This window comes from Cervus canadensis, chromosome 29, assembly GCF_019320065.1.
Source record: "Cervus canadensis isolate Bull #8, Minnesota chromosome 29, ASM1932006v1, whole genome shotgun sequence".
NCBI lineage: Eukaryota > Metazoa > Chordata > Mammalia > Artiodactyla > Cervidae > Cervus > Cervus canadensis.
The window spans coordinates 39,011,749-39,039,171 of NC_057414.1; the positions used below are offsets into that span (position 1 = coordinate 39,011,749).

Consider the following 27,423-nt stretch of genomic DNA (forward strand, 5'->3'; position numbering starts at 1 on the left):
TTTTAATTTGTAGTGATTTTATTAAATGCATACACATTTTGAAGTTGCTTATACTTCAATTTTGATGTCTTTGTTATGCCCGATGTCCGAATCCCCAAGCGGGAAGAGAGAAGGCCTCCAAGACAATGCAACTGGCAAAAAGGGGAAGTTTATTACTGACTCGAGCCAGGGCTCTCTGCCGCAACCAACGCAGTGGTATGGGTCAGAGAGCCCTGAGCCCAAGCTGTTACACAAATTTATAGGGTGAGAAGCGGATTGGTTACACGTTTGCAAAGCAATTTCATTGGTCAATACTTTTGCACCCGCGGGACTTTCCTGGGGGTTTCTGCCCCATTCCTAATTTCCTAATTGGCAAACAGCAGTCAGTATTAAGTGAAAGCTAATTGGTCCTAATTGGCTAATTGGTTGTATCCAGGTGGCCTGATAATCTTACCAAGTAGGAAGGCCTACTCCTAATCTAAGCTGCGTTACTTCTGCTAGCCTCACAGTCTTAAAATACTAAAATTATATATGCTAACTGTTGAAAATGTGAAAAGAGAAAATCCAAAGAGAAAGTAATAGTCACTTAAATCCCGCCATGAAAAAAGTCACTATTATCATTTCAATGATTGTATTTTCCAAGATTGCTTCCCAGGTGGCCCTAGTGGTAAAGAACCAGCCTGCCAATGCAGGAGATGTAAGAGATGTGGGTTCGATCTCTGGGTCAGGAAGGTCCATGGAGAAAGAAATGTCCATGGAGAAAGAAAGGTCCATGGAGCAACCTGCTCCAGTATTCTTGCCTGGAAAAGTCCATGGACAGAGGAGCCTGGTGGGCTACAGTCCATGGGATCGCAAAGAGTCAGTCACGACTGAGCTCACACACACAAGATATTCAAGGATTACATAAGCTTTCTTTAGAAGGAGATTTATGATGTCAAGTGCATTATGTTAAGCATATACATATTGGGTATCTGTTTCTGGATTTCTTTCAATGTCTATTTGAATATGATATAGTGTTCTGATTTTTGTAAATTTTTTCAGAGTTCACCATGTGCTGTTCCCTATATCAACCAGTCAGATCCTAATTCCATGGTGTTTCTTTGTTTCTGAATCATCTTATCTATTAATAATTTATTGATAAATTCAAAACTTTTTAAACTACTTACCCTCAAATTGAACTGTTCATGAAATTACATGTTCCAACAAAGTATATGGTAAAGTGCAAATTAATATAATGATTATAAATGAGATACATTTTCCAGTATATTTTCTTGCTAGTTTGTGAATAAAAAGGAAAATTCATATTTGTTCTTCATATTTTTCTTTTCTTCACCAATAACTCCTTAAAACTTTGTCACTTTTATGTAGAAATCTTTTTCACTTGCTTTTTTTGAGAATTTTTTGCTGGAAAAACAAGACAGAAACAACCAGTCAACCAACCAATAAGTAAATGAAAAACAACCTTTAAAAAAGAAAATGTGAAAATTGGTTTGTGTGCCCTCCATATATAAATACAAATTGATCCTCTCCATCATCTTTTTTAATTCAATAAAACCTGTGGGATTGACACTCATGCTGGAATAGGCTCTGCTGGCTGTGGAGATCCTAGAAAGTTACTACCATCATTTGGTCTCTTTAGAGGTCTGGCCAGTGATGAAAGAAAGGCAAGAGGTGAGCTGAAAATCCTAAGGGAGTTCCCCATTTGTTATGGGTTGAATCATGTCTCTCCTAAAATTCACCTGTTCAGGTTATAACTCTTAGTACCTCAAATGTAAGATTACCATATTTGGAAACGGGGCAGTTGCAGATAAAATGAATTAAGATGAGGTCATCCTGGGCTAGGGTGGGCCCCTAATCCAATAAGACTGGTGTCTTTATACAAAGGGAACATCAGGACACAGAGGTGTGCAGGGAGATGCCATGTGAAGATTGGAGTGATGCTGCCACAAGCAAAGGAGCTATTGAAATGTAGGAGAGACCTGGAACAGACCCTTCCCTAGAGCCTATAGCGAGGACATGGCCCTGCCAACAGCTACAGCTCAGACTTGCAGACTATACAATTGTGAGACAATAAATTTCTGTTGTTTAAGTAACTTAGTTTGAGTCACTTCATTATGGAAGCTGTAGGTCAGTAATGGGTTTTCTAGGTGGGGCAGTGGTAAAGAATCCATCTGCCAATGCCGAAGACACAAGAATTTGGAGTTCATTCCCTGGGTCAGGAAGATCCCCTGGAGTAGGAAATGGCAACCCATCACAGTATTCCTGTGTGAAAAATTCCATGGACAGAGGAGTCTGGTGGGCTATAGTCCATGGGGTTGCAAAGAGTTGGACATGACTGGATGACAGAGGATTTTTCTTATTTACAAATATTTTTTTTTACCAGTTTCTTATTTTCCTTATCCTCGATATTTCCATTATTTATGGCAGCAAAACTGCCTAGTCTTAAAGGCACCAATATAAGATTTATCTCTCTAATATCTTTTCAAAGAAAAGCTTTAATTTTTATGGATCTAAAGATTATGAAACATGATCAGAAATGTATGTCTCTCATGAGGGCAGGTAAGATGTGCCCTAAGATATTAGTAGAGCTAATATCTTCTCTTCAGCACTAAAACTACCAAAGAGAACAGGGCAGAAGGGATCTCTGCAGTCTAGATTGAAACTCACAGGGAATAGAAATGACCTTGCCCCTTTGAAGGCAATGGCCCAAGATGGGAGTATCCCTGGCAAGGTTCAGCCTCCCCAGTGATCTGAGGGACCCACTCAGTGTATTGCCTTTGTCACCCACAGATCCAAAGCACACAGTCCCTCCCAGGGGTTGGTTAGAAGGTTTACTCACTTATTTTCCACATCCTGGATGGTGTCAGGCAGAGGCAGATTTTTAGTTTCAGGCAGGAGAAGGAGAACAGGAGCAGCAATGATGGGGCACACTCCATAGATGATCCAGGGCAGAGTGGGTAGATATACCACTAGGGCCATCAGCAGGGGAGCCAGAGCTGCCCCAAACCTATTAGCCAAAAAATCTAATCCTGAAGCTTTTGCTCTGAAAGGTAAATGACAATATATAATAATCAAGTTAAATTCTGGACTTAATTTGTGATCTATTATTTTGACTTTATTTTGAACCAGAAAACTCCACAAGTATTACATTATGAGCTTGATGAAAAAGCCTTGCTTCTGTCACTTGCTCTGTGATTTGCTAGATGTCTCTGTCAAGGTCAATATGAATTAGTCCTTAAACAGAGTGTTACATATTGTGACTAGTCTGACAAATCTTCTAAAAAGTTAAGAGAGGATGCATTGAAGTACTGCTTAGCATGGTACATGGCACAAAGCCAGCATTTGCAGTAATTTTGGTTATAATTATTTTTAAGGTACTATAACAAATACTGATAATTGTTTTATAATTAACAGATCTTATTATGTTTATTCCCTTGAATAAGCATGAATTAGCTGGGAAATTTCTATTATGGTGCTTGGCAGAGTATTCATAAACTCATACCTGACAATAGTGGGGAGGAGTTCACTTTGGTGGACTGAAAAACAGGTCTGAGAGGCAGCAACACAGCCAATTCCCACACTTGCCAAAATCACACGCAGGGTCTGCATATCTGGAAACGAGAAGATCAGTGAGATTAAAAAATCTGGGCTGAAGGAATCAACACCCACAAAATTTAGTCAGTAAAAAAACTCTGTAAGCTGTTTGCATTTTTGAAATATATTGTAGGTTTATCTCTGGGCTTTCTATCCTGTTCCAGTGATTTATATTTCTGTTTTGTGCCTGTACCATACTGTGTTGTTTACTATCGCTTTGTAGTGTAGTCTTAATTCAGGGATCCTGATTCCTTGAACTCCATTTTTCTTACTCCAGGTTGCTTTGGCTATTGGGAGTTCTTTGCGGTTCCATATGAACTTTTTTGTTCCAGTTCTTTGAAAATGCCATTGGTAATTTAATGGGAATTGTATTGAATCCGTAGATTGCTTTGGGTAGGCTAGAAAGTCCAGACAGAAACTCATGAACCTATGGTTAACTAAACTTTGACAAAGGAGGGAAGAAAATACAATGGAGAAAAGACAATCTCTTCAATATGTGGTGCTGGGAAACCTGGACAGCTACATGTAAAAGAATGGAATGTGAACATTTCCTAACCCCATTAAAAATAAACTCAAAATGGATAAAAGTCCTAACTGTAAGGCCAGACACTATAAAACTCTTAGAGGAAAACATAGGCAGAACACTCTTTGACGTAAATGGCAGCAAGATCCCCTTGCTGCACCACCTAGAGTAATGAAGATAAAAATGAAGACAAGCAAATGGGACCTAATTAAACTTAAAAGCTTTTGCACAGCAAAGGAAACCACAGACAAGATGAAAAGACAGCTTTCAGAATCTGAGAAAATAATTGCAAATGAAGCAACTGACAAGGAATTAATCTCCAAAATATACAAGCAGCTCAATATAAAAGAAACCCAAACAATCCAACAAAAAATGAGTGGAAGACCTCAATAGATATTTCTCCAAAGAAGACATAAACATATAGATGGCTAACAAACACATGAAAAGATGCTCAACATTGCTGTTTATTAGATAAATGAAAATCAAAACTACAATGAAGTATCACCTCACACCAGTCAGAATGGCCATCAACCAAAAACATAAGCAGTAAATGCTGGAGGGCGTGTGGAGAAAAGGAAATCCTCTTGCACTGTTGGTGGGAATATAAATTGATACAACCACTACAGAGAACTGTATGGAGGTTCCTTAAAAAGCTAAAAATAGAACTACCATGTGCATGCACACTCAGCTGCTTCAGTCGTGTCCGACTCTTTGCAACCCTATGGACCGTAGTCCACCAGGCTCCTCTGTCCCTGGGATTTTCCTGGCAAGAATACTGGAGTGGGTTGCCATGTCCTCCTCTGGGGGATCTTCCTGACCCAGGGATCAAACCAGGGTCTCCTGCATTGCAGCTGAACTACCAGGCTAGCCCCATCATACCTGGTAGTGAGCCAAAACAGGGGGAGTGACCATACTATGTTTTCACCTGGGATATAATTGCAAGATCTCACCCCTCCATCCTTGTTATTAAAAATGTAAATGGCAACTGAACAAGTCCTGTCCTAGAGGAACTGTCAGGAATAATAATACCAGTTTACAGACAACTTTCACTATGTGATGATGATAAATAGATGTCTGAAGTGCCATTTGCTGATCTCTGGTTCTTTTTCTAAAATCTTATTAGAATTTCTCATAAACTCTTTGATTGGTTTGGGTAGGACTTAGCCTTTAATTGGGCTTCCCTGGTGCCTCAGTTGGTAAAAAATGCACCTACAATACAGGAGAGCCTTGTTTGATCCCTGGATTGGGAAAATCCCCTGGAGAAGGAAATGGCAACCCACTCCAGTATTTTTGACTGGAAAATTCCATGGACAGCGGACAGGGGAGCCTTATGGGCCACAACATGGGTCTGACTTGCAAGAGTCAGACATGATTTAACAACTAAACCACCATCTGCTCCATAGACAGAGTATGGGCTGTCTCTGAAGGCAAGAGTTTCAGCCCCAGGGTTTGGGGTCAGGGTCTCTGATAAGGCACTGTACTGGGAGAAACACATTCCATAACATGTTTCTGTCTGATCTACCTTAAAAGGCCCTGAAGTGTGGGAGTGGTAAGTTTTTGTTTTTTTTTTTTTTTTCTTTCCCTTTAATTGAGACCATTCTTTCCTGCTGGCTCTAGACAATGTGACCCAATACTATCCGTGGTGGTTTGAAAAAGGCACTTCCTTTCCCCAAATTCCAATCTTCTCTCACCTTGAGGCACAAATATGTTGATCAAAATGGAAAGTCCCACGAGGAACATGAAAAGCATCTGGGTTGGTCGACGGCCCACTTTGTTCATTGGGTAAAGTGCAAGACATCGGACTGAGATAGTGAGAACACCAAAGATTACCTGGAACAGGAAAATATTGCTTCCAAAGTGCTGTAGATTGATGATAATGCCAAAAAAGGATATTGCACCTGCAAATCTGTAGTGAACAAAAGAAGACCCAAGCCATAAGATTAGAGCCCATTGCTGTCATTGATGATTATGTTGATCCAGGCAGCCAATGGTCAAGGTTAAAGAATAAAGGCCCAGTCTGATTTCTACAATATTTCATTTTAAGGTGAAAAAGGTACAATAAAAAATTATGTGTCTGTATATAAAAGTGAAACTCCCTCTGTCATTTTTTTCCTGAGTCCCTAAGCATAGAGTTGACAATGACAGGAATACATAATCTGGCCCAGTCCACCAAAGTGAATGATTTAGAGAAATTGAATACAGAATGATTGAAACTTATAAATTGTAGAAAGGCTTCTTTTTGTGAGTTGTCTGTATAAATGTACATATGTATGTATGAATTCTGTGAGTCCTCCCTCTCATCCCCCAACACCAGTACTGGGAAGAATTCCCTTTTTCTCAACTATGATTGAAGTTGCAAAGAGACTACCAGTGTCTCCTTGACCTGGGAGCAGTGTCCTGGGGTCTAACAGAATTCTGGGAAATTTAAACTTAGTATCTGATTTCTTCGCACCAAGAGAAAATGGAAGAATTCAGAAAGCAAATGTGCACCAACTGTACCATCAGAAATGTAATGAAATATTGCCACTGGGGATCTACATCTTACACAGAAAGCATCTAGACTTGAGTCCACTTTAAAGATCTACTAAAACCAGAGAGAGCTACACTTAGAACTCACAACAGAAGAAACACCACAGATCACAGCAATTTTAAGCAAGGTCTTTCTTGATCATTATCTATACTTTTTGCTTCCATTCTGATTATGTAGGATTCTGGAACATAAATCTGTGTTTCCTAGTGAGTAAAGAAATGTTGAAACAGCACAATGCATTTAAATGCAGACGTCTACTAGAATATGTCTGGAAAGAAGTAAATTGTTCAGCTTAGTAGTTACTTCTTAAGATCGGCAGTGGGTATGTATTTTCCAGTGGCTTATGCGTGTGTAAGTCTTCAAAAATTCAGAACTGTATTTAAGGTTTCTCCTCCTGACTCTATCAAAGTTAGTAGTTACATCTCCTCAAGAAATAATAAACAAGATTTACTACAGAAGCCCTTGTGCTAGAACACAAAGTGTATCCAAAATGGAAACAAATAAAGTCCACCAAGTTTGAAGTACATACAGATATTGCAGTGTATTCATGTAAAGGAAACTATAACACTGGGGAGAACAGTTTACTGGTACAAGCAACAGAATGGGTGAATCTTCATGAGTGAGCCAGAAGAAAGAAGACCTGTCACAGAACCCTTCTGTCATTTATTATGTGAAGGTTAAGATCAGGCAACACTCATCTGTAGTGATGCAGATGGGAACAGTGCACAGTGGAGGGCAGTGAGGAGAAGATGAGAGTGGGGTAGTGGTGGAGGTGGTGGTGGTTATATGGGTTCCATGAGCAGAACTCCTGGGGAATTAGGATTGTTCTATCTTTATTTGTATGTTGGTTACATTGTTAGACATTGAATACTCATTGATCTGTATTTATTTGTGATCTCTTCACATTACAGTGTGCCAGACTTGCTTCAATTAAAATTCAAAGAATAAATGAAGAAAATTAAGTGCCAAAATCTGTACTGTGAGGGAAGTTCTCAACCTCAATCTCCAGTGAAGAGACTGACAGTGTGATATGACTGAACGGTCATCATAAAATCAGTTCCACAGGAGTCTTACTTGGCCTGTTTTCCTCATCTTTTAAATGCAAATATGTGTATTACCATATGTGAAACAGATCACCAGTCCAGGTTCAATTCATGAGACAGGGCACTCAGGGCCGGTGCACTGGGATGACCCTGAGGTATGGGATGGGGAGGGAGATGGGAGGGGTGTTCAGGATGGGGGACACATGTACACCCATGGCTGATTCGTGTCAATATATGGCAAAAACCACTACAATATTGTAAAATAATTAGCCTCCAATTAAAATAAATACATTAATTTAAAAAATGCAAATGTGCCCTTCCTCTCACAATACCGTTATAACATTTGAAATAAATAGATTCGTGTTTCTTCTCACATGCACTGTGTGTAGCCCACCTCACAAAGAACAGGAGACAGGTCCTTTTTCGCAGGTTGGGTGTGCGGAACAAGTCAAACATAGTTGTTTTGGTCTGTGCTGTCTCCAGCTCCTCCTGCATGGTCGCTCTCAAACCCTTCAACAACAGTAAACACATATCATTTGCTAACATAGTACCAGGAATTGTGATGCGCGCTGGCACACAAGAGGATAAGAGACGTGTGTTCTCTTTCTTTCTAGTGTATCATATTATACATACAATCACATGTGAACATGAAATGAAGGAAGATGCAGGGAGTTAAGGGAGACTCCAGGAAATTAAATGTTAAAATGCTATTTTGAAGAAGAGGCCATAGACGGAGGTAGGGTGACTCAAGAGTAGAAAAGTTTTAGATTCAGAGGAAGTGAGCTAAAGGATACTCCTATATGTATCCCTGAATCCCCCCACTGTTCACCTGAATCTATCACAACGTTGTTAATGAGCAATAGTCCAACACAAAATAAAAAAGTTTAAGAAAGAAAGAAGTAGCTGCACAGTGCTCAAAGTTTCTTTTCTACTAGATGCCCATGAAAGACTAGCGAATTTCCATTTTCAACTAGCTGTCCTTGTTAGAAAAGCAGCTTGTCTATCTCAAGAAGGAGAAGGCAGATATCAGTTTATGATTTCCCTTCAACCAAGTAACGATCTTCCCTTCCCTTTCTCACTCACCTCCAAGTTCAGGGTTTCTTCAATGTTCTTCATTCCATTTCTGTGTGCAACTATTTTAAGTTCCTTTAAGCCCTCATCTGGTTTATTGGTGATAATCAGCCATCGAGAAGATTCCACCAGCCACCTGATGAAAGATGAGCAGGCAAGTGCAGTCAGTTGTGCTCAGTCACTCAGTCCTGTCCGACTCCTTGAGACCCCAAGGATTGTAGCCTGCCAGGCTCCTCTGTTCATGGGATTTTCCCGGTAAGAAAACTGGAGTGGATTGCCATTTCCTTCTCTAGGGGATCTTTCTGCCCCAGGGATTGAACCCACATCTCTTGCATCATCTCCTGCATTGGCAGGCAGAATCTTTACCACTAGCACCAGCTGGGAGGCCATTGCTTATTTGTCACATGTCAATTGATAATAGTTGCATTTTGCTTTCCATCTAAAATCTACCACTTCACTTGTTGGATCAGTTAGTTAGTGTTAACTGCTCAGTCGTACGACTCTTTGTGACCCCACTGACTGTAGTTTGCCAGGCTCCTCTGTCCATGGCATTATCCAGGCAAGAATACCGGAGTGGGTTGCTATTCCCTTCTCCAGGTGATCTTCCTGACCCAGGGGTTGAATCCAGGTCTCCTGCATTGTAGGCAGATTCTTTACCATCTGAGCCACCAGGGAATATGAGAAATTCCAGAACTATTATACAAATACTAGGAGAATATGAGACCAACCACTCCATGCCAGTGCACTTGAAAGTTGTACTACTAGTAAGGAACACAGACTTTGGAGTCAAATTGCCTCTCTGCTTACTCACCAGGAGGATTTACAAGAAGCTTGACAAGCTTAATCTTGAGAGTCCCTCACATGATAATTTCCTTCCACTGTGGTGTGGAACAAACAACTTTTTTCACATGATATATATTTACAGTGTCTATTGCTTTAAAAAATAAGCCCCCAAAATGTCAGCTTAAAGCCTAACAATGACTACAATTACTCCTACTACTACTAGTTATGTTGATAACTAATTATCCAATTCCTAATACCAATTAATGACTAATTACTTCTTTACATCTGCCTCAGTTTTCTCATTAATAACATGGGTACAGTAGTGCTAGCTTCCTTGTAGTGTTGCAAATACAGAATGACTTCATAGATGAGTCTGACGTGGATTATACTGTCTTCTCTCTCTGAACTCATCTCGCTCTATAAAACCTGTAGTCATCTCTCTGTGTTCTCCTAAATCTGATTTTCCCTAGATTGGTTTTAGTGTTGGAATGAAGTTATCCATTAATAATTATTTGTTGAAGTTATTTAAGGGAAGAAGGAGTGCTGAATTCATAATGTAAATCATCTAATCTGCACGCAAATTTAACTAGTGGAAAATCTTGTTGCTATTTTGTGAAACAGCTCTGTGAATAAATTTGCTGCATCTTTTTCATCCAATTCCATCTGCAACAGAGCAAATCACTGAAAGTTTTTCTGTGACCTGACACATTCCAAAGCCAAAATAGAATTAAAGGTATTTCTTTCTTTTTTTTTAATAAAAAATTGAGTCTGTATTTTATATTAAGGAAAATAATATTGGAATAGTTCTATGACCTTTATATTGGGAAAGAGTTAGGAACCAGATGGCAGAAAATACCTAGCAGAAAGATTATTGTTACTCCATGTTATGTTTCTCAAATTTCAAATTGCCCAGAATGAACAGGTGAGAGACATGGATTTCAGGTCTAAATAAGAATGTGTCAGGGAATAAGAAAATCAGTATATCCCAATTCAATGTGCATTTTATCCCAGATTTCCTTAAGAGAGAGAGAGCACTTTATACCTTGAGGACAGAAAGAAGACAAAGAAAGGTACAGACACCACTAGCTGCAGGGTGCGCCACTCTCGAAAGACAAAAGCCAGTCCTCCCAGGATCATCTGTCCAATACTAAGGGCACAGTATATCAATGTTAATACCATGCCTTTCGACTGGGATCTTGTCCACTCTATAACTGAAAGATATCAAGACAGTGTTATCACGTCAAATAAGTGTAAAATTTCAAGCTCACATTCAAGGCTAAGAAGATGGATTAGATCAAAATTGTTGGCTTACTTAGAACACAGTTGTTTGCTATTACAACTGCAATGGAGCAGCCCGACAAGAAGCGTAGTAAGCAATAAACGAAGATGTTGGGAGCGAAGGTTGTACAGGTCCCAGAGATGGCAAGTTGGAGTAAACACCACCTGAGAATCAGCTTTCGCCCAAACCTACAAAACAGACAGTCAGCTTAGGTGATGTGAGTAATGATAATTTATGATAACAAATTAAGAAAACAAAAGCATACTCTGAAATTTCAACAAGAGAATCATGTGCCTGAAAACTTGGGTAAACAAAAGCTAAATCAACAATGCAAATCTCCATAAAGTAACAATCTTTGACTATATGCAAACAACACAAATACTTCATCATACAACCACCAGATGACTCTGTCAGATGACTCTGACACTGAAAGAAACTGTTCATCTGTGTTTTTATTTCTGCTTTGCAAATAGGTCCATCTCTACCATTTTTCTAGATTCCACATATATGTGTTAATTTATGATATTTGTTTTTCTCTTTCTGACTTTCTTCCCTGGTCTTCCAGTGGTTAGGACTCCATGCTTTCACTGCTGAGGGTGTGGGTTCTGTTCCTGATCCGGGAGCTAAAATCCTGCAAGCCAGGTGGCATGGCCAAAAATAAAAATAAAAATAACTTCTCACAGAAGAAACCATGGTGTTGGAAATTGTAACATTTCTGTAAGCAGTCATGTATTAGCATATGTATTTAACCTGGTATACAGTCTCTCAAGTGTCTGAAACATAAGGGAGCTAAAAGTGTACTTGGGTCTCTAGGACCACATAGGTAAGGCTAAACTGATGCAAAAGATCAGTGGAATAATGCATGAAAGTTTTTGAAGGGTTAGGTAAGAGTCACTCTTTGTTGAATCTGATTTTATTGGCCTAAAGCAATATACTTTTCTAGAACAGAATATAAGAGCACCATAATTCAGCCAGAGGCTGTTATATAAATATCTCAGCGGAAAGAATTACCTAAGATGGAGAATGAAGAGAAAAGAAGGTGCAAAAAAAAATAAGGAAAAGTGAATTCTCTGTATCATTGGGCATCAAGAAAAGAGGGCTTTAAGATACATGCATCCCATGCATGAGACAAGTGCTTGGGCCTGGTACACTGGGAAGACCCAGAGGAATCAGGTGGAGAGGGAGGTGGGAGTGGGGATCGGGATGGGGAATACATGTAACTCCATGGCTGATTCATGTCAATCTATGACAAAACCCACTGCAATGTTGTGAAGTAATTAGCCTCCAACTAATAAAAATAAATGAAAAAGAAAAAAAAAAGATACATGCATCCCAATGTTCATTGCAACTCTATTTACAAGAGCCAGGGCATGAAAGCAATCTAACTGTTCACTGATGAAGGAATGGATAAAAGAAGATGCAGTACATATCTACAGTGGAATATAATTCAGTCATAAAATAGAATGAAATGATGGCATTTGCAACAACATGGATGGATCTACAGATTGAAATACTGAATAAAATGTCAGACAGAGGAGGAGAAATGTCATATGACACTCCTTATATGCAGACTCTAAAAAGATATCATAGAAATGAACTTATTTACAAATCAGAAACAGACACACAGACTTAAAGAACAAACTTATAGTTGTCAGGGAGGAAGGGATAGTTTGGGCATACCAAATGATGATCTCTAAAGATGAAAAAGTCTTTTGACATAATAAAATACCCTTTCGTGATAAAAAATACTCAATTAGGTGGTATAGAAGGAATATAACTCAACACAATAAATGTGATCTAGACAACGCTTCAGAGAACATCATACTCAGCAGAGACAGTTTGAAAAATTTTCCTTTAAGTTCAGGGAAGAAAAAGTGTCCACTCACACCAGTCCTATCAACACAATTCTGTAAGTGCTAGTTATAGATATTAGGAAAGATAAAGAAGAAAAATATAACCATACTGGAAAAGTAGAATTTTATTTTCTTTGCTACAGATAGTATGAACTTGTATATATTAATAGAAAATCCTAAAGATTCAACCAAACAATTTGCTAGAACCAGTCTACAAATTCAGTAACCTGCAAGATACAAAAATCAACATATGAAGTCAAATGCATTTCTATACACCAGTAATGCAATGTCTGAGAAATTTAAAAGGTAGCAATTCCACTTACTATAGCATCAAAATTGTAAAATAAGTATCAGTTTCATGAAAGAGATGAAATACATAGACACTACAGCAAGACTTTGATGAAAGAACTTGAAGAAGACACAAATAAGTGGAAAGATAACCCATGTACGTGAATTGGAAGAATTAGTATTGTTTAAATGTCTATGCTACCCAAAGCCATCTATAGATTCAATGCAATCTCTATCAAAATTCCAATGGTAATCTTCCCCACTATCAACATCAAGGGTATATGAGAAATCTCTGTATTTTTTGTTTAATTTTGCTATGAACCTAAAACTACTCTAAGAAATAAAGCTTACTAAATAAAAAGTCTTGGGGTTTGAGTTCTGACTCTGCAGTTTACTAATCAAAATGCCATGGGCTAATTAACTTATTAGACATTGTAAACTGCTGGTACAAGTGGTATTTACTTCCCAGGCTTGCGAAAAGAATGAAAATGAAAATGAAAAAAATTCCAATGGCGTTTCTCACAAAATAGCAAAAGCTATTCTAAAATTTACATGAAATCATACATGTCCCCAAATAGCCAAAGCAATTATGACAAAGAAGATACCAGCTTAGAAGCATCACATTTTTTAATTTCAAACTATACTATACAGCTACAGTAATAAAAAGATTATGGTACTGACATAAAGATGGACACATAATAATGCTCTTATCATGATTCCAGAAATTAATTCTTCAGATATCACATTTGATAAAGGAGCCAGTAATATTCTTTTCAATAATGATGTTGAGAAACTGGGTAATCACATGCAGAAGGATGAACTTTGATCCCTATTCATACCATTCAAAAAAGCATTTAAGATGGATTATGACTTAAATATTACCCTGAAACAGTAAACTCCTGGAAGAAAGCATGAGGAAAAAGCTCTTTGACTCTGGAATTGACAACAGTGTTTTGGATACGATGTCCATCCAAATGGTGTGAGGATCTACCTCATTGTTGTTTTGATTTTTCTAGCAAAGTAATGCTCAAAATTCTCCAAGCTAGGTTTCAACAGTACATGAACTGTGAACTTCCAGATGTTCAAGCTGGATTTAGCAGAGGAAGAGGAACCAGAGATCAAATTGCCAACATCCATTGGATCATAGAAAAAGCAAGAGAATTCCAGAAAAACATCTACTTCTGCTTTATTGATTATATCAAACCTTTGACTGTGTGGATCATTAGAAACTGTGGAAAATTCTTAAAGAGATGGGAATACCAGGCCACTTGACCTGCCTCCTGAGAAATCTGTATGCAGGTCAAGAAGCAACAGTTAGAACCAGACATGGAACAACGGACTGGTTCCAAATTGGGAAAGGAGGACGTCAAGGCTGTATACTGTCACCCTGCTTATTTAGCTTACATGCAGAGTACATCATACAAAATGCCAGGCTGGATGAAGCACAAGCTGGAATCAAGATTGCCACGGTGAAATATCAATAACCTCAGATACGCAGGTGACACCAACCTTATGGCAGAAAGCAAAGATGAACTAAAGAACTTCTTGATGAAATTGAACGAGGAGAGTGAAAAGGCTGGCTTAAAACTCAACATTCATTTTTAACTGACAGTCGCATGGCTTCATGGCAAGTAGATGGGGAAACAATAAAAACAGTGATGGACTTTATTTTCTTAAAATCACTGCAGATGGTGACTGCAGCCATGAAATTAAAAGATGCTTGCTCCTTGGAAGAAAAGCTATGACCAACCTAGACAGCTTATTAAAAAGCAGAGACATTACTTTGCCGACAAAGGTCCATTTAGTGAGTACATCATGAGAAACACTGGGCTGGAAGAAGCACAAGCTGGAATCAAGATTGCTGGGAGAAATATCAATAACCTCAGATATGCAGATGACACCACCCTTATGGCAGAAATGAAGAGGAACTAAAAAGTCTCTTGATGAAAGTGAAAGAGGAGAGTGAAAAAGTTGGCTTAAAGCTCAACATTCAGAAAACTAAGATCATGGCATTTGGTCCCATCACTTAATGGGAAATAGATGGGGAAACAGTGGAAACAGTGTCAGAATTTAATTTTTTGGGCTCCAAAATCACTGCAGATGGTGATTGAAGCCATGAATTTAAAAGACGCTTACTCCTTGGAAGGGAAGTTATGACCAACCTAGATGGAATATTAAAAAGCAGAGACATTACTTTGCCAACAAAGGTCTGTCTAGTCAAGGCTATGGTTTTTCCAGTGGTCATGTATGGATGTGAGAGTTGGACTGTGAAGAAAGCTGAGCACCGAAAAATTGATGCTTTTGAACTGTGATGTTGAAGGAGACTCTCAAGAGTCACTTGGACTGCAAGGAGATCCAGTCAGTACATCCTAAAGGAGATCAGTCCTGGGTGTTCATTGGAAGGACTGATGCTAAAGCTGAAACTCCAATTTGGCCACCTCATGTGAAGAGTTGACTCACTGGAAAAGACCCTGATGCTGGGAGGGATTGGGGGCAGGGGGAGAAGGGGACAACAGAGGGTGAGATGGCTGGATGGCATCACCGACCCGATGGACATGAGTTTGAGTAAACTCCGGGAGCTGGTGATGGACAGGGAGGCCTGGCTTGCTGCGATTCATGAGGTTGCAAAGAGTCGGACACGACTGAGTGACTGAACTAAACTGAACTGAAGTGAACTGATGGTTCTTCCAGTACTCATGTATGGACGTGAGAGTTGGACTATAAAGAAAGCTGAGTGCAGAAGAATTGATGCTTTTGAACTGTGGTGTTGGAGAAGACACTTGAGAGTCCCTTGGACTGTAAGGGGATCAAACCAGTTGATCCTAAAGGCAATCAGTCCTGAATATTCATTGGAAGGACTGAGGCTGAAGCTGAAACTCCAAAACTTTGGCCACCTGCTGCAAAGAACTTACTCATTGGAAAAGACTCTGATGCTGGGAAAGATTGAAGGCAGGAGGAGGGGACAACAGAGGATAAGATGGTTGTATGGCATCACTGACTCAATGGACAAGAGTTTGAGTAAGCTCCAGGAGTTGGTGAAGGACAGGGAAGCCTGGTGTGCTGCAGCCCACTGGGTCACAAAGAGTTGGACACGACTGAGCGACTGAGCTGAATCGAACTGATGATCAATGATGTTAAGTATGTCTTCATATACCTGTTGACTACTTCTTTGTCTTTTTTTGAAGAACTATCTATTGAGCTCCTTTTCCCAAATTTAGCAACAGGTTATTTATGGTGTTTTTTTTTTTTTTTTTTCTATTGGTTGTAGTAATTCCCTGTACATTTTGGATATTAACTCTTTATCTGCCTCGTGGCTTTCAAACATTTTTATCTCATTTTACATATTTCCTTTTTATTTTGTCAATCATTTCTTTTGCTATGCAGCAGACTTGTTTTGACATAATCTTCCTTACCTATTTATGCTTTTGATACCAGTGCTCATAAACTTTTTACCTATGTCAGTTTAAAATCCTTAGCTTTGCTACAATCTTATCTCTTCACCTAATTTTCCACTCTCAACTCCTATCATAACTCACACAGACACACAACCCAGATATCTATGACTCTATGTTCATCTAAACACTCAATCAGCATTTTATTATGAATAGTCCTAAAAGGCTCAGTCAGTAGGCTGATCCAAATTAGCACTCTGATCCAGAAATCTTTGACTAATTACACTGAGGTGATACTGTCAGAGTCCACAATTTTCAGCTCTAAGATTAAATGATATTAGGCTTACAAATGACAAGGGATACTTACTCTAAGCCTCCCATTTCCCCTATAGGAGACTTGAATGTGTAGCTGCCATGTTTGTCCTATTGCTTTAAGAATGTACTTTAAGAATGATTACTGTCAGGCACAGGATAATCCAAACTTCTCACACCACATATTGTGACACATGAGGTCTATGAATTAGTTAGTTGCCTTGTATGGTGGCAAATATTACCTGTAAGTAGGCTTTTTCTTTCTTTCTTTCTTTTTTTAACATAATCACCCAGCCAGATTATAGGCACAATTATTTCTACTCCAACTTCAGTACCATCCCAGAAAGCACAGAAGTTTCATAGAGCACTAATTACAGCAGGGTAACCATGATATGGGCTTCCTAGGTGGCTCTGTGGTAAAGAATCTGCCTGCCAATGCGGGAACACAGAAGACATGGTTAATCCCTGGGTCGGGAAGATCTCCTGGAGGAGCAAATGGCAACCGAGTCCAGTATTATTGCCTAGAAAATCCTGTGGACAGAGGAGCCAGGAGGATACAATCCATAGGGTCGTAAAGAGTCAGACACCCTGAGTGACTGAACACACACACACACAAGACCATGACATAAGGACGAAGGTAGGAACCTGCAAGCGTTTAGCTCACTGATCTGTGAGGGACACACAGACTTCATGGCAAAGGGCTACAACTCTGTTTCTTCAAACAGGCTGAGCCACCTATCTTGAAAATGCCTTCTCTTATCTCATTGGTAACTCCTTCTCATCTTTATGAGGTCTCTCTAATTTTATGGTAACTTGCCTCTAAAAATTGTCCCGAAATGCCCCGCACCCTTAATCTTATGGAAAGGTTATTTCTGTGTTAAAACAGAGAGATCTGTGGCAACAAATCGCATTCATCACAATGAGTCTAATTCTGAATTTCTATCCATAGCTCCCTGGAAACCAAGGCAACCCACAACAGCATAAATTGTGTCCTGGAACTAAAGAAACATTTCCTTATGAATTAAGTAATCATAAACTGTGAACACACCACAGAGGAGGGGCAGCAGTGATGTGGAGATACTCACCTGTCTGAGAGATGGCCGTAGATGAGGCCCCCCACCAGTGTTCCAACCATGACTAGGGATTGAATCAATGGTTTCTGTGACTGTTGATCACATACAAGGTCCCACTGGAAGAGAAAGAAATCAGCACAGAGGAGCTTCACAGTATTTTATATCCTTAAATATCTGCTCACTCTAATAGCCCTTTAATGAACTACTCTCTGGTCTCCTTTACAACCTTTACTTCTCCATATCATTCCAGTCACAGCTTAGGCATGACTTTTTCAGATCCTCAGCTAAATCTCATAGGTTATATCAAGGCCAATCTTCATGTTCACTTAGCACTGCATACATCAATGTTTCTGTCTTTTGTTTTGTTGTTCAGTTGCTAAGTCGAGTGTGACTCTTTGTGATCCTGTGGACTGCAGCCCACCAGGCTCCTCTGTCTTACACTATCTCCCAGAGTTTGCTCAAATTCATGTCCATTGAGTCAGTGATGCTATCTAACCATTTCATCCCCTGACACTCCCTTCTGCTTTTGAGTTCAATCTTTCCCAGCATCAAGGTCTTTTCCAATGAATCATATCTTCCCATCAGGTGGCCAAAGTACTGGAGCTTCGGTTTCAGTATCAGTCCTTCCAATGTGTATTCAGGGTTGATTTCCATTAGGATTGACTGGTTTGATTTCCTGGCAGTCCAAGGAACTCTCCAGAGTCTTATTTAGCACCACAATTCAAAAGCATCAATTCTTGGGCACAGACTTCTTGATGATCCAATGCCCACATCCATATATGACTACTGAAAAAATCACAGCTTTGACTATATGGACCTTTGTCGACAAGTGATGTATCTGCTCTTTAACGTGTCTTGATTTGTCATAGCTTTCCTTCCAAGGAGCAAGTGTCTTTTAATTTCATGGCTGCAGTCACTGTCTGCAGTGATTTTGGACACACTAAACACATTTTTTAAAAAATTTATGATGTCTGGATTTTACATTTAGGGTGAAATGCACTCTGATTTCATTTTTTGACAAGTAGCCAGGACATGGAAATTAAAAAATTAATACACGTATTTCCAATTTGCAAGTAAGGCAAGAACATTCTACCAAGGGTAGTTTTCACATATTATATCTTTTCTAACTGTACACCTTCACACAATTTAAAGCTTTGTGATACTAAAATTCATTTCTAGTTTGTTTTTTCACTACACTTAATATTGAAAAATAAAGTGCCTTTTTCATTTCTGGTTTCCTCAGAGTATATGACAAGTAGTGGGATTGCTGAGTCTTATGGTGGTTTTATTCTTAGTTTTTTTTTTTTTTTTAAAGAATCTCTATGCTGTTTTCCATAGTGATTGTATCAGTTTGCATTGCCACCAACAGTATAAGAGGGTTCCCTTTTCTTCACACCCTGGCCAGCATTTATTGTTTGTAGACTTTTTGATGATGGCTATTCTGACTGGGTTGGGAAGATCCCCTGGAGAAGGGAAAGGCTACCCACTCCAGTATTCTGGCCTAGAGAATTCCATGGGCTGTTTAGTCCATGGGATCACAAAGAGTCGGACACAACTGAGTGACTTTCACTTTCATATTCTGACTGATATGAGATAACACCTCATTGGGGTTTTTATTTGCATTTCTCTAATAATGAGCAATGTTGAGCAGCTTTTCATGTATTTATTAGCCATCTCTATGTATTTGGAAAATATCTGTTTAGGTCTTCTGCCCACTTTTTTTTAAAAATTATTTTTTATTAAAGGGTAATTGCTTTACAGAATTTTGCTGTTTTCTGTCAAACCTCAACATGAATCAGCCATAGGTATACATATATACACTTCCCTTTGAAACTCCCTCCCATCTCCCTCCCCATCCCACCCCTCTAGGCTGATGCAGAGCCCCTGTTTGAATTTCTTTAGCCATACAGCAAATTCCTGTTGGCTATCTATTTTACATTTGGTAATGTAAGTTTCCAAGTTACTCTTTCCATACATTTCACCCTCTCCTCCCCTCTCCCCATGTCCATAAGTCTATTCTCTATGTCTGTTTCTCCATTGTTGTCCTGTAAATAAACTCTTCAATACCATTTTTCTAGATTCATATATATGCGCTAGAATACGGTATTTATTTATGTTTATCTTTCTGACTCACTTCACTCTGTATAATAGATTCTAGTTTCATCCACCTCATTAGAACAGACTCAGATTCATTCCTTTTTATGGCTGAGTAATATTCCATTTTGTATATGTACCACAACTTCTTTATCCATTCATCTGTCGATGGACATCTAGGTTGCTTCCATGTTCTAGCTATTGTAAATAGTGCTGCAATGAACAATGGGATACATGTGTCTCTTTCAGTTTTGGTTTCCTCAGGGTATATGCCTAGGAGTGGGGTTGCTGGGTCATATGGTGGTTTCATTCCTCGTTTTTTAAGGAATCTCCTCACCATTTTCCATAGAGGCTGTATCAATTTACATTTCCACCAACAGTGCAAAGGCAATCCCTTTTCTCCACACCTCCAGCATTTATTGTTTGTAGACATTTTGATGAGGGCCATTCTGACTGGTATGAGATGATATCTCATTGTCGTTTTGATTTGCATTTCTCTAATAATGAGTGATGTTGAGCATCTTGTCATGTGTTTGTTTGCCATCTGTATGTCTTCTTTGAATAAATGTCTGCTTAGGTCTTTTTCCCACTCTTTGATTGGGTTGTTTGTTTTTCTGGTATTGAGTTGTTTGAGCTGCTTGTATATTTTGGAAATTAATCCCTTGCCAATTGTTTCATTTGCTATTATTTCCCCCCATTCTGAGGGTTGTTTTTTCACATTGCTAATAGTTTCCTTTGCTGTGCAAAAGCTTTTAAGTTTAATCAGGTCCCACTTGTTTACTTTTGTTTTTATTTCCCTTACTCTAGGAGGTGGGTCATAGGGAATCTTACGTTGATTTATGTCATCGAGTGTTCTGCCTATATTTTCCTCTAAGAGTTTTATAATTTCTGGTCTTACATTTAGGTTTTTAATGCATTTTGAGTTTATCTTTGTGTATGGTGTTAGGAAGTGTTCTAATTTCATTCTTTTACATGTAGCTGTCCAGTCTCCCCAGCACCATTTATTGAAGAGACTGTCTTTGCCCCATTGTATATTCTTGCCTTCTTTTTAAAAAATAAGGTACCCAAAGGTGCATGGTTAATTGCTTGGGCTTGTTTCTGTGCCAGTACCATACTGTCTTGATGACTGTAGTTTAGTAGTATAATCTGAAGTCAGGAAGATTGGTTCTTCCTGCTCCATTCTTCTTTCTCAAGATTGCTTTGATTATTCAGGGTCTTTTGTGTTTCCATATGAATTGTGAAATTTTTTGTTTTGGTTCTGTGAAAAATGCCATTGCTAATTTGATAGGGATTGCCTTGAACCTGTAGATTGCATTTGGTAGTATGGTCATTTTCACAATATTGATTCTTCCTACCCAGAACATGGAATATCTCTCTAGCTGTTTATGTCATCGTTGATTCTTTCATTAGTGTCTTATAATTTCTGTGTGCAGTTCTTTTGTCTCCTTAGGTAAGTTTATTCCTGGATATTTAATTCTTTTTGTTGCAATGGTGACTGGGATGGATTCCTTAATTTCTCTTTCTGATTTTTCATTGTTAGTATATAGAAATGCAAGTGATTTTTGTGCATTGATTTTGTATCCTGCAACTTTGCTAAATTCACTTATTAACTCTAGTAATTTTCTGTTACTATCTTTAGGGTTTTCTATGTACAGTATCATGTCATCTGCAAACAGTGAGAGTTTTACTTCTTTTCTGACCTGGATTTATTCTATTTCCTTTTCTTCTCCGATTGCTGTAGCTAGGTCATCCGGAGCTATGTTGAATAATAGTGGCAAAAGTGGACACCCTTCTCGTTTTCCTGATCTTAGGGGGAATGCTTTCAGTTTTTCACCATTGAGAATAATGTTTTCTGTAGGTTTATCATAAATGGCCTTTACTATGTTAAGGTAGCTTTCTTCTATGCCCATTTTTTGAAGAGTTTTAATCATAAATTGTACTGGAGTGGGTTGCCATTTCCTTCTCCAAAACTGGTGCTGAATTCTGTCAAAGTCTTTTTCTGCATCTATTGAGATTGTCATATGGCTTTTGTTTTTCAGTTTGTTAATATGGTGTATCACATTGATTGATTTGCATATGTTGAAGAATCCTTGCATTCCTGGAATAAACCCAACTTGATCATGGTGTATGAGCTTTTTGATATATTGCTGAATTCTGTTTGCTAAAATTCTGTTGAGGACTTTTGCATTTATGTTCATCAGTGATATTGGCCTGTAGTTTTCTTTTTTTGTGTTGTCTTTGTCTGGTTTTGATATCAGGGTGATGATGGGCTCATAGAATGACTTTGAAAGTGTTCCTTCCTCTGCAATTTTTTGAAAGAGTTTTAGAAGGATAGTATTAGCTCTTCTCTAAATGTTTGATAGAATTCTTCTGTGAAGCCATCTGGTCTTGGGCTTTTGTTTTTTGGGAGATTTTTGATCACAGCTTCAATTCCAGTGCTTGTAATTGTTCATAATTTCTGTTTCTTCCTGGTTCAGTCTTGGAAGATCGAACTTGTCTAAGAATCTGTCCATTTCTTCCAGGTTATCCATTTTATTGCCATATAGTTGTTCATAATAGTCTCTTATAATCCTTTGTATTTTGGCATTGTCTGTCACAACCTCTCCTTTTTCATTTCTAATTTTGTTGATTTGATTCTTCTGTTTTTTTCTTGATGAGTCTGGCTAAAGGCTTGCAATTTTATCTTCTCAAAGAACCAGCTTTTAGTTTTATAATTCTTTACTATTGTTTCCATCATTTCTTTATCATTTATTTCTTCTCAGATCTTATGATTTCTTTCCTTCTACTAATTTTGGGGTGTTTTTGTTCTTTTTCCAGTTGTTATAGGTCTAAAGTTAAGTTGTCTATTCGATGTTTTTCTTGTTTCTTGAGGTAAGATTGTATTGCTATAAACTTCCCTCTTAGAAGTGCTTTTGCTGCATCCCACAGGTTTTGAGTTGTCATGTTTTCATTGTCATTTGTTTCTAGAAATCTTTTGATTTCCCTTTTGATTTCTTCAGTAACCTGTTCGTTATTTAGAAATGTGTTGTTTAATCTCCATGTGTTTGTGTTTCTTACCACTCTTTTTCTTGTAATTGATATCTAGTCTCATAACGCTGTCATCAGAGAAAATGCTTGATACGATTTCAATTTTCTTAAATTTACTGAGGTTTGATGTGTGACCCAAGATGTGGTCTATCCTGGAGAATGTCCCATGTGCACTTGAGAAGAAGGTGTATTCTTCTGCATTCAGATGGAATGTCCTGAAGATATCAATGAGATCCATCTCATCTAATGCATCATTTAAGATTTGTGTTTCCTTATTTTCTGTTTTGATGATCTGTCCATTGATGTGAGTGGAGTGTTAAAGTCTTCTACTATTATTGTGTTACTGTCAATTTCTCCTTTTATGTCTGTTAGTGTTTGTCTTATGTATTGAGGTGCTCCTATGTTGAGTGCATACATATTTACAATTGTTATGTCTTCCTCTTGGATTGATCCCTTGATCATTATGTAGTGTTCTTCCTTATCTCTTGTAAGTAATCCTCCTTATTTTACAGTCTATTTTGTCTGATATGAGGATTGCTACTCCAGCTTTCTTTTGCTTCCCATTTGCATGGAATATGTTTTCCATCCTCTGACTTTCAGTCTACATGTGTCGAGGTCTGAAGTGGGTTTCTTGTAGACAGAATATATATGGGTCTTGTTTTTGTGTCCATTCAGCCAGTCTGTGTCTTTTGGTTGGAGCACTTAATCATTTACATTTAAAGTAATTATTGATATATATGTTCCTATTGCCCTTTTCTTAATTGTTTGGGGTTGATTTTGTAGATCTTTTTTCTTCGCTTGCATTTCCTGACTATATAAGTCCCTTTAACATTTGTTGTAAAGCTGGTTTTGTGGTACTGAATTCTTTTAACTTTTGCTTGTCTGAAAAGCTTTTTATTTCTCCACTAATTTTGAATGAGATCCTTGCTGGATACAGTAATCTTGGTTGTAGATTTTTTTCTTTCAGTACTGTAAATATATCCTACCATTCCCTTCTGGCCTGCAGAGTTTCTGCTGAAAGATCAACTGTTGAGCATATGGTGTTTCCTTTGTATGTTACTTGTTGCTTCTCCCTCGCTGCTTTTAATATTCTTTGTGTTTAGTCTTTGTTAATTTGATTAGTATGTGTCTTGGCATGTTTCTCCTTGGGTTTATCCTGTACGGGACTCTGTGCCTCTTGGACTTGATTGACTATTTCCTTTTCCATGTTGGGGAAATTTTCAACTATAATCTCTTCAAAAATTTTCTCATACCTTTCTTTTCCTTTTCATCTTCTGGGAGCCCTATCATTGGAATGTTGGTGCATTTGATGTGGTCCTAGAGGTCTCTGAGACTGTCCTCAGCTCTTTCTATTCTCTTTACTTCATCCTGCTCTTCAGAAGTTATTTCCACCGTTTTATCTTCCAGCTCCCTGATTCATTCTTCTGCTTCAGATAGTCTGCTATTGATTCCTTCTAGAGTATTTTTAATTTCAGTAATTGTGTTGTTTGTCTCTGTATGTTTATTCTTTAATTCTTCTAGGTCTTTGTTAACTGATTCTTGCATTTTCTCCATTTTGTTTTCAAGGTTTTTGATCATCTTTACTATCATTATTCTGAATTCTTTTTTGGGTATTTTGACTATTTCCTCTTCATTTATTTGGGCTTCTGTGTTTCTAGTTTTTTCCTTCATTTGTGCAGTATTTCTCTTCCTTTTCATTATTTTTATTTATTTATTTTGTATGTTTATTAGTCTTTAGGCTTTATTTTTGTCTAAAGTTATTGTGTTTGAGGCCTGCTTTTCCCAGGCCTCAAGGAAAGTTGAATTCTTTCCTTGAAGAAGGTTGAATTCTTTCTTCCTTTTACTTTCTGCCCTCCTAAGATTGGTCCAGTGTGACCAATTGTGTGAGCTTTGTATAGGGTGAGATTTGTGCTGAGTTTTTGTTTGTTTGTCTTTCCTCTGATGGCAATACTGAGTGAGGTGATAATCCTGTCTGCTGATTATTAGGTTTGAATTTTTGTCTTGTTTGTTGTTTAGGTGAGGCATCCTGCATGGGGTGCTACTGGTGATTGGGTGATGCTGGTTCTTGTATTCAAGTGGTTTCCATTGAGTGAAGTCTCACTACTTGATATTCCCTAGGGTTAGTTATCACAGGTTGCTTGGCTTGTGGGGACCCTGCTGGTGCCAAGTGTGCAGGGACACGGACTGCCTCTGTCACAGGAGTTATGGCCATATCAGAGTCTTTCTTCCAGCCTCTTGTAGCTGGCAATCTGAAGGCCTCTTTGGCCAGTCTTTCTCCATTGCTCCGCCCATTCAGGCACTTAGAGGGCTCCCTTGCCTGGAGTCCTTCTCTGTTGTTCAGTGAGTCAGGCACATAGAGGGGCCCCCCTGGCTGGGGTTCTACTCTGTAGTTCGGTATATCAGTCACTGAAAGGAGCACCCTGGGTGGGGTCCTAATCTAGTTCAGTGCGTCAGGCATTTGATGGGCCAGGCTGTCTACTGTTCAGCTGCTGATGCTGGCATGTGGGGAGAGAGAGGCTATGGTGATGGCTTCACCCCCTACGTGTGACTCAGCAGTATTGCCTTGCTTCCACGGCTGCCGGGCTTTCCTCCACCAGCATTTCCCACCCCGATCTCCTCCCTCACATCCCCTCAGTCTGTCTCTCCACAGTCAACAGCAGCCCTCGCCCTGGGATTGCTCCACAATCCCTAAATTCCAACTCCCAGCTGCTGCACCTTCCAGAAGACCAGCGTTCCTATCTGGGGTATGTATGGCTATGGCAAGGACTGTCTGATTCTTATTCCATCTAGGCTGCCACAGATCAGCTGTTTCACTCTCAGCCTTAAATGTTTCTCCTCTGACTCAGACAATTGCCCTGCCATGGGGATTGGACCCTTGTTTCAGTTCCCCCACCCACTGAGGGCAGGTCCAGTCCTACTAACACTCCTGTTTTTCCCCCTGGTTCCTTTGTCCTACCAAGTTTTGTGTGGTCCTATATATTCTTTTCCACTGGTCAGGTACTCCTGCCTGCTCTCAGCTGGTGTTCTACATGCACTTCTGTGTCTGAAGGTGTATTCCTGATCTATCCATGGAGAGAGATGTACTCCATGTCCACCTACTCCTCCGCCATCTAGTTCTCAGTCTCTGCCCACTTTCTGATTGGGTTGTTTGTTTTTCTGGTATTGAGTTGCGCGAACTGCTTATGTATTTTGGAGATTAATTCTTTGTCAGTTGTTTCATTTGCTATTATTTTCTCCCATTCTGAGGGCTGTCTTTTCACCTTGCTTATAGTTTCCTTTTTTGTGCAAAAGCTTTTAAGTGTATTAATGTCCCATTTGAATATTTGTGTTTTTTTATTACCATATGTAATATAGATAACCAGTGTGAGTTTGATGTATGACACAGGGCATGAAAAGCCAGTGGTCTGTGACAACCTGGTGGGATAGGGTGGGGAGGGAGGTGGAAGGGGGCTTCAGGATGGAGGGGACACATGTATACCTATGGCAAATTCATACTGATATATGGCAAAAACCATCACAATATTGTAAAGTGATTATCCTCCAATTAAAATAAATAAATAAATTAAAAAGAATAAAGTGCTTGGCAATTAAAAAGATAATCAACCACTACATACAAAAAGTATGAAAGGAAGCTGGCTATATTATCTACTCAATGATTGAAGACTTGAACCCCGATTAATTTATGTTACTCTAAACAGGATAGGAGCACTCCCTGGTGGTTCGGTTGGTAAAGAGTCTGCCTGCAATGAGGGAGAACTGGGTTCGATCCCTGGGTCGGGAAGATCCCTTGGAGAAGGTAATGGCAACCCACTCCAGTATTCTTGCCTGGAGAATTCTGTGGACAGAGGAGCCTGGTGGGCTACAGTCCATGGGGTCATAATGAGTCAGACACGACTGAGTAACTTTTACTTTCAAACTGGATGTGACTCAGGACACGACTGTATGCTTAGGACATGATCGAGCATACACCTAAACTTATAAGAAGTAAGTGGGGTCTTTACCTCAGTCACGATGGTGGAGGAGAACAAGCTGTGGTCATACACCCAGCCGTCCACACAGGGCTCCGTGTCCAGGTCAGTCATGTTGGGGAAAGTCCCATTCAGGTGAAGGAGCTGCCACTGGGGGTGGAGGAAGCGGCGACACTTCTCTGGTTTCAAGTTTGAATCCAGTGGGATGGAGATTCTCAGGAGGACATCAGGGCTGAGGATCCCAGTGTCATTATCAGAGACAGTGGCATTGTCGAGGATGTGGACCCAGCAGCGATGACCAGGAACGGCTGCAGTGAAGTTCTCCAACAGTGAGTGACAGACTACTATCATGAGAGAAGGGAGAATTAAAGCCATCTGAAGTATCTGGAATTTCCCCAGGCCACCAACTTTATCCAGGAGCTCCTCAAAGGCCATTGCGAACAGGTGATATTCAAGAGGAGTCAAAATGACTTTACAGAGAGACGTTCAAAGGGAGAAAATGTTTTCTTTAATTCACACTAAGTCTATGTGACCTCATGCCAGTTTCTCATGCCTGGGTCTAATCCACCTCACTACTGTAACAGAGCAATGGAATCAGTTTCCCTAGTCCTTTT

General features: G+C 39.2%; 1 protein-coding gene across 3 annotated transcripts; it reads right to left on the reverse strand.

Moving 5' to 3' along the window:
• On the reverse strand, positions 1 to 27,423 carry LOC122430957 (solute carrier family 22 member 10-like). 3 transcript variants are annotated; one of them, XR_006266416.1, is made up of 11 exons: positions 26,843 to 27,423; positions 17,733 to 17,836; positions 10,836 to 10,990; positions 10,566 to 10,734; positions 8,753 to 8,876; positions 8,064 to 8,179; positions 5,788 to 6,002; positions 3,482 to 3,590; positions 2,819 to 3,022; positions 1,146 to 1,383; positions 1 to 131 (listed from the first exon to the last, which is right to left on the reverse strand). XR_006266416.1 is itself a non-coding variant. In XM_043451943.1 (10 exons), exons 1-10 carry the CDS (start codon positions 27,242 to 27,244, stop codon positions 1,323 to 1,325), a joined length of 1,659 nt encoding a protein of 552 aa, XP_043307878.1. In that variant the 5' UTR covers positions 27,245 to 27,423; the 3' UTR covers positions 419 to 1,322. The 3 variants fall into 3 exon arrangements, 2 of the variants coding, with proteins under 2 accessions (XP_043307878.1, XP_043307879.1); XM_043451943.1 differs by lacking the exon at positions 1 to 131 and having other exon boundaries at positions 419 to 1,383; XM_043451944.1 differs by lacking the exons at positions 1 to 131; positions 10,566 to 10,734; positions 10,836 to 10,990 and having other exon boundaries at positions 419 to 1,383.

Excerpts from the sequence above, each read along its gene's own strand:
- LOC122430957 (XM_043451943.1), bottom strand. The coding sequence starts at position 27,244 with ATGGCCTTTGAGGAGCTCCTGGATAAAGTTGGTGGCCTGGGGAAATTC. Across the intron at positions 17,837-26,842 it reads CCTCCACCATCGTGACTGAG|TGGGACCTTGTATGTGATCA; the intron begins GTAAAGACCCCA and ends TTTCTCTTCCAG. Across the intron at positions 3,023-3,481 it reads CTCCTCCCCACTATTGTCAG|AGCAAAAGCTTCAGGATTAG; the intron begins GTATGAGTTTAT and ends TTTACCTTTCAG.